This window comes from Poecilia reticulata, linkage group LG21 (assembly GCF_000633615.1).
Source record: "Poecilia reticulata strain Guanapo linkage group LG21, Guppy_female_1.0+MT, whole genome shotgun sequence".
Taxonomy (NCBI): Eukaryota; Metazoa; Chordata; class Actinopteri; order Cyprinodontiformes; family Poeciliidae; genus Poecilia; species Poecilia reticulata.
In genome coordinates, this window is record NC_024351.1 from 4,973,596 (window position 1) to 4,981,693 (window position 8,098).

At 36.9% G+C, this 8,098-nt stretch overlaps 1 protein-coding gene across 6 annotated transcripts in view; it reads right to left on the bottom strand.

Moving 5' to 3' along the window:
• The window catches only part of msraa (methionine sulfoxide reductase Aa), a 36,390-nt gene that overhangs the window by 18,493 nt on the left and 9,799 nt on the right, over positions 1-8,098 (bottom strand). For all 6 annotated transcript variants that reach the window (XM_008397207.2, XM_017302300.1, XM_017302301.1 and 3 more), the window contains exons 2-3: positions 1,381-1,449; positions 1,163-1,282 (exon numbers count right to left, since the gene is read on the bottom strand). In XM_008397207.2, the coding sequence (XP_008395429.1) occupies positions 1,163-1,282; positions 1,381-1,449 (189 nt within the window). The remainder of the gene's footprint in view (positions 1-1,162; positions 1,283-1,380; positions 1,450-8,098) is intronic.

Consider the following 8,098-nt stretch of genomic DNA (forward strand, 5'->3'; position numbering starts at 1 on the left):
GTTACCTGGCAACCCCAGGGAAGCACAGCCCCGTTACCTGGCAACCCCAGGGAAGCACAGCCCCGTTACCTGGCAACTGAAGATGTTAACCATCACTGCTCCCAATAAATTCACTAGATGTTTACGTCCCTGCTGTTATTTTGCTAATTTCAAATATAATTTATGCTGTTATTTACACAGCTAAGTTTCAGTAATGATCAGCAGTGTGACAGGAAGATGGAAAAACATATTTATGATGGGCATTTTTAACACTGCAGAAATTATTTTGACCCCGTCAGAAGTTGCTAAAGTCAATAATAAATTCAGACTTGTGCATTCAAAGCTGCAAATTGTAACTTTTATGAAAAAAATGTTTTTTTATATTTGTTATAACAGTTACTACGTTGTGACAGTACGAGACAAATAATCAGTGATTTTTGTTTCCTCTTTCTTCTCCCAGTGCAAACTAAAAACAACCAATCAGAGGCAGGAGGCGGGTTTTAGTGCAGTCAATCAGTAAGGCCATGCTAAGGCTAGCTAGCATGGCCACAGGTTAAGGCAGATAAACAGTTTTCCTGTAACGTTAAGTTGTTTCTCCACCATTAGCACATTTAGCAGTTTGTTGATAAGGTTGATTGACAGCGCTAAGACCCTCCTCCTGGCTCTGATTGGTTGTTTTTAATCGGGAGCAGGCATTTCTTCAGATGGCAACAGCAGCTCTTTTCATACATTATCTGTCTCATAAACTGACACAACTTGGTGAAAGTTTTAACAAATATTTTTTAGTCCTTGTTTTTTAAAATCATATAGTTGCAGTTTTTATTTCCGAATTCTCATCATCATCTAGTAAAGATAAACTCACAAACAGTTTGACAAAATAAAACCGAGTGAGACACCAACAGACAGGTGGTGATGCGGGGCTAATGATGGATTTACTGTGTGCTGGCGGAGTGGAAGAGTCACTGGGGGGTCTGGACACACATCACACACACAGAAATAGTCACTGCTCAGAGCGGTCAGGCATCAATAGCTGCCTTATCCATGCCCCGGTTTAATAGGGCCTGAGGGAAATGAGGCGCTCCTCTGTTTCTGTCCTGTTTTCCACAGTTTATTAACAGTCAGTAGAGAACACATGCATGCCTCTGTGTGTGTGTGTGTGTGTGTGTTCTTATGCAGAGGCTACCTGTGCACACTTCCTCGTACGTGGCGTTGGGCGTGTAGCCGCCAGAGTAGCCCACTTGGGTGGAGTAAACTCCCTTCTCTCTCCAAAACTTCCTCTCTGCTCCCCAGAAGCAGCCCATGCCTTACAGAGACCAGAATGGAGATGTTAATACATCACATCTTTTCTCCTGTTTTAAATTCATTATTTGCTATATAGCTGGTGTGTATTTTGACACTTACCAAACATCACCATCTGTGTCCCCTCTGGAAAGGGCGGAATAGTCCTGTTTCCATTCACATCATGTTTGGCTGCACAAAAAGGGACAAAATATTGAAGTTATTAACAATAAAAAATGAATTTAGCAAATGTTCCACCTGTTTTCTTCAACTCCACCAAATTACAAAACAAGAAAAAATGACTGGGAAACCACACATTTATTCCCAAAAGCTTTGGAAGACATGTTGGAGTGAATGGCATCCTGAACACTTAGAAAGTCTGGTTGCATCTGCCAATAAACTGAAAATTATATGGTTTTTTTTTAACATAATAATGATTGAAAACATACACAGCGACAGACACATAATCAATAACCATCTCAGTCTGATATTACAGTAAAATTCTATAAATTAGAATATACGTCCCAATTCTTCTCTATTGTCAGGTTTAAATTACCTTTTGAAGTCCTTTAAGAAAATAATAAACATATTTTTAACACACCAATTTCAATAAACCTTTTTTTTTTTTTGCATCTAATCAACAACCGGATGTTACCACTGGTGGAAAATACGAAGAAAATGACAAGAAATGGTAAGAGTATGACGTGCAGCATGTTGTTTTGATGACTTTTTGCAAGAACAACTTATTCAAATGTGATTTTAATTGAGTTTCATATTTAATTGAAACGGGCTGCACAGTGGCGCAGTTGGTAGAGCTGTTGCCTTGCAGCAAGAAGGTTCTGGGTTCGATTCCTGGCCCCAGTCTTTCTGCATGGAGTTTGCATGTTCTCCCTGTGCATGCGTGGTACCAGGTACTCCGGTTTCCTCCCACAGTCCAAAAACATGACTGCCAGGTTAATTGGCCTCTCCAAATTGTCCCTAGGTGTGAGTGTGAGTGTGTGTGTGCATGGTTGTTTGTCCTGTGTGTCTCTGTGTTGCCCTGCAACAGACTGGCGACCTGTCCAGGGTGAACCCGCCTCTTGCCCGGAACGTTAGCTGGAGAGGCACCAGCACCTCCTGACCCCACTGAGGGACAAGGGTGTAAAGAAAATGGATGGATGGATGGATTTAATTGAAACGCCACAATTGTGAAATTGTGGCGTTTCAACATGACAAAGTTTTACAAACATTTTTAATGGAAACGCAGCTAATGAGTCCACTGGTTTAATTGACTTAATTGAAGGGAATTTTTTTGTTGTCATTATTACACCATATTATTCTTCCATAAATACAGAATACAAGAGTAAAAAGGTTATAGAAACTCTGAAAATGTAGTCTGAAAGCATGTAAACTCACAAAATATTCAAGTTTGTTTCCCATTATTGTTCCCTTTCAAATGTTTTGATGCATAAATGTGCAGCTTCATCCTCACTACAGACGGACATGTTCATTAATCGAGAACGTACAGAGAAACCCAGAACGCGGCACAAAGTCTACCTAAAAGCTGAGAGTACACACAGTGACCCAGTTAAAGAGGGTTTGCAGATTTTCAGAGCAGCTGCGCTCAGTCCAATCAGCGGCGAGCCAGAGGTGCATGAGGACGAATACGAGGCCATGCAGCCACCTGGCTGAGCCAGCGCGCATTAACTCCGGCTTGCTGCAGGCTGCGCGTGTATGCAGATGGTTTACTGAGGGGGAGGAAGACGGATTCAAAAAAAATTGGAATGATGGGGAGAATAAAAATGAAGCAAACATCTGGATCCACACACACACACACACACACACACACACACACACACACACACACACACACACACACACACACACACACACACACACACACACACACACANCACACACACACACACACACACACACACACACACACACACACACACACACACACACACACACACGTTCAGCGTCTTCATGCATAGATGCATAATTGTCATGAGGGCTGCATGCTGATAGACAAAAGCATGAGAACGGGTGCCGCCAAGCAATCAGCCACACACACGCAGAGTGATAATCAGCTTGAGGTTTCTGTTCTGCTCTCAGCATTCTCAAGTTTTGCAAACACGCATCATCTGCATCTGAGTCAGTGAGTTTAGTCTGGTTACATGAGGAGCCTTTCATTGTGGAGGATTCGGATGCTCTGTATTCTGCACAGGGAACGTTTCAGCTGCTGCAGGGAAAACATCTCATCCTCTTTAAAGAGGATTATTCATGTTCCTGAAGCCACTGCTGTTTTTTTCAGAACAGCATCCAGACATGCAAAATTCATGTGTGTTTCTTTCTGAAAACTCCACCTTTAAAAAATGTCTTTTTTAAAACTGTCACCATGTCGTGATCACTTGTTACGAGACAGATAATCTGTGAAAAGACTAATCTCCTCCATCTCCTTCAAATTTTTGAAGAACTATACCAAAAACAACCAGGAGGAGGGTTTTAGCGCTGTCAATCAAGTTTGTGTACGTGCAGCTAAATGTGCTAATGACAGAGAAAACTGTCTATCTGTTGTCATTGTTGGTTATGCTAACTTAGCTAGGCTATCATTGACAGCGCTAAGACCCGCCTCCTGGCTCTGATTGGCTGTTTCTAGTTGGAACTTGGAGAAGGCAGAGGAGTTTGATTTGTTCACACATCACCTGTCTCATAACTAACTGTCACCATGTTGTGACAGTTTCAACAAATATGTAAAAATTACATAACGCAGCTTTAAAATATACAATTTTGTAGCCTAACAAACAATAATAACAACATGACAAATATATACTTCATATAAAAAGTATTCAACCTTTTGGATATTTTACCCATTTTATGTCTTTTAAAAATCAATTATGATCAAGATAATTTGGATATAAAAAATAAAAAACACTGATATTGAAATGAAAACTAATTTCAACAAAAATTAGGTACAAATACGTAACGACTGAAATAGATATCTCCTTTAGAATGACTGACCTAATTCAACACAGGTCCATCCAATTGGTGCAAGAAGTCTCACAAAGAGTAGAATGGAGATTTACTTTACTTTTATTTTCCAGCTACACAGCGACCCGAAGCATCCAGCTAAATATTCTGGAGTGACCTAATTTTCAACTAATTTCAAAAGTCGCAAATTTCTACAAAATTTCAGAGATTAGTCTAAAAATATCTGAGTTTTTTTCCAAGCATATATTTGACTTTTCAATTTCAAAAATTTCCTTTTTTTTCTAAGAAATTTCTGAGATGAATTTAAAATTTCTGAGATTTTTTTTTTTTAATCTACATTGACTCCAATACGCTGTCATAGCAATCATCTATTTTCTATTTTATGTTACATATTTCTATTTAAATATGTAATTGTTAGTATTTTGTAAAAATCAGTTTTGACTGTGACAATATTTTTCATCCAAAAAGTCACTTTTGTTATCATGATTGATTAGTAAAAGCAATAAAAATATAAAACATCCGAATACTTCTTCCAGGTGCTGTAGGATTGCTGGGGGGTTTTCTTGTGTTATTTTGGACAGCCACAGTAAACCAAAGCATAACTGAATTATTAAGCTAACATTTCCCAAAAGGAACAAAGCAACCAGCTCCTCCTGCAAAACCGACTTGATTTTCAGCCGCAGAAGCATAAAGACACCAGAACAAAGTCAGCGATGCCCCAGTTTTCAGATGCTACAAATCCTGCAGGAAAGCTCCAAAATAAAACATGCAAACTAAATGTAGAGTGGAAATAAAGGTTGGTGAACAACACACACAGCATTCTTCCACATCCCTCAAATCTTAATGATTTTAAATGGAGATTTAAAATCCCGAGACGGATCCTCAGCCTCGTTTCTCCTCCCTCCTCCGCTCACATTATCCTCTGTCCGTGTGTGTGTGTGTGTGTTGGTAATGGCTGCCTTCAGGGAGCTGCGAAGGCATGTTCATTACAGGACACACACACGCACACACACACACACACACACAGAGATAAACAATTTAAATGTAAATGTCAGTAGGAAAGAAAATAAGTCCAGACAGAATACTAATGAGTTTAACAGCTCGCTGAGTGTGTGACAGGAGAATCAAGAAACAACAAAGCAGCAGCAGAAGATACAGATCAGCTGCGTATTTTATCTGTCCTGCTGTGCAGCTGATGTACTTCAAATGTAAACATCTTCCTCAGATGAAGAGTCCAACGACACACCTTCAGTCGATGGGACTTGTTCAAATAAGTGGCGACAAACGAGTGAAAAGATTCCATCTTTTTGTTGTTGTTTTAAACTGATTTTGCATCTTAAAGATTTTCTTTATGATTGTTGATTTCCTGAACAAACAAAAGTATTAATCAACCACAATGAATGCATTTCTTTTTACTTTCTGGAATGAAGATTTGGTTTATTTGACCTGTGCATCCTCACATGCAGACACAATAAGTGCAATGTGCTATTAGAGCCATGCTAAGAAAATGTAAAAAAAGTAAAATTACGATGATAAAGTCATAAGATTACAAGAATAAAGTCATATTACAACTTTATTCTTGAGATAATACAACTTTATTGGTATATTATTCTCATATCATTTCAACTTTATTCTTTTGCAACTTTTTAATCGTCTTACTTACGACTTTATTCTCATATGACTTTATTCTTGTGCGAGTTTATTCTCATAACTTTAGTCTCGTGATATAACTTTATTCTCAAAAAGTATTTTTTATTAATTTATTTAACTCAGTATTATGCATTTAATTTATCTTTGGGATCAATAAAGTATTTTGAATTTATTCTCCTATTATTACAACTTTGTTCTCATAATGTTATGAATTTATTCTGGTATGACTTTATTCTCAAATTATACCTATTCTTATACAATTACAACTTTATTCTTGTCTGGGTCATTTTAAGTGGCTTTTTAAAACTTATTTTTATTCGTTGGCATTTAATTGAGGCCTGATACTGTAAATTTCAGTTGTGATGTTCTATTTTTATTGTTTTTTCATCCACTTATTCTGTTGTTATCGTCTTTGTACAGCAGTTTTAACCTGTTTTGAAAAGTGCAATATAAATAAATTTGACATACAAATGTATTTTTATTGTTGTAATATTATGACTTTATTCACATACAAGTATATTCTCGTAATTTTATTTTTCAAGCTTTTCTTAGTATGGCTTCAGCACTCTGTTGTACTTAAAACCATAGCTTCAAATATATATATTTATATAAAAATAGGTATCACTGTGGTTTGAAACAAAAGTGACCAAGTTGGTCTCTTTTAAGTTAAAACCATTTATTTTTTGCTGATCTCCTCCATGTTTTAAGCTGTGAAGTTGTTGCCATTTCATCTTCATGCTCAATCTGAGCCATAATCAACTTCTGCAATCAATTAAAGTCGCTGGAGGCAACATCAGACTAATTTTAGCACATATGTAGTACTAAAACAGTCCACTTCGATAACAGCATGAGCCGTTTTTAAATTCATTTTTTGGATGAAGCCACATTAATATGGGAAGGACAGATGAGCAGAGCAGAAAGCCAGACCAAGAAATTCCTCAGAGAATGAGGTCAGTCTTTAAAACCAGACTGTAGATTTATGATTGAATAAGACTAAAACATGACGAACAACACCAGGCTGCAGAAACAGAAATCTAGTTTTCAATACAGTCTCTGGGTCTGTGTTCTTCTTTTCTTATATCAATGCGTCACAAAAAAAAACACTAAATTCTTTATGATACTATAAAGAAAAGCTGATTTCTGTTTTTTGGTCTAATTTCTAGTGCAGACAGTAGATTATTTCACTTATAAGATGGGAAAAATGTCTTGTTATGAGTCAATTAATCTACCAGTGGAAATAAAAGGTTTTTTATTAACATTTAGGAGTTATTGACATAAAACAATCTCCTACATCTTGCTGAAAAGTTTCTTGTAAGTTAGTTTTGTCTTATTTCAAGTGTACTGAAATATTTGCACTAGAAATAGACCAAAATTACTTAGTGGGATTTTGTGTTTTTGCAGTGTATTGTTGTCGTAATGCTAACATTTCCAACTTGATACCATTTTCAAAACTGGCAACATTTCTTGAAGAAACAGAAGGTTTTACGTTATTCTTATATTATTTTGACTTTATTCTGGTACAAATTTATTCTCATAATTTAGTGACTTTATTGCCACAATTTAATATTTTTCATTTATTTGCTTTTTCTTCATATGGCTCTAGTACTCTGCTGTACTAAAGAGGATGCGTGCTTTTTTCTTTTTTTATGTATTTCAACCAAAATGAGTATCTTTGAATGTATTTTTTAGTACTCACTCTATCAAAGTATCTGTTATTTTGACWATCAATAGAAGTATTTTCCTCTAGTAATCCTAAAATATCCATGAAATAAAAACAATGCTTGTTAATCAAAAATAATTCATGTATCYTTCTTGTTTCTAAATACTGCACAGCTCGTGTCTTTTAAACTCCTTTAGACAATAACAGGAGACATTTACAAGGTTGTAACAGTAAAAAGAAAAGCAGTAACATATGTTATATTTCCCAGCTGATGCATTAATTGTCACTCCAACAGGATGAAGCAGACTGCATCAGATGTTTGCTCCATGTCATGTTTCCTAAACTGATTTCAGCTGTAAGAGCCCAGTTTGTGMTGGCAACTAATTTGCTTTTATTTGGTTGTGAAGAGCAGTAAAAGAGGTTAGAAAGCATTTCAGGACACTTCACATCAAACAGTAAGCCACTTCATTTTAGCTGCAGTGTGTGTGTGTGTGTGTGTGTGTGTGTGTGTGTGTGTGTGTGTGTGTGTGTGTGTGTGACTAACTAGGATGCCTCCCA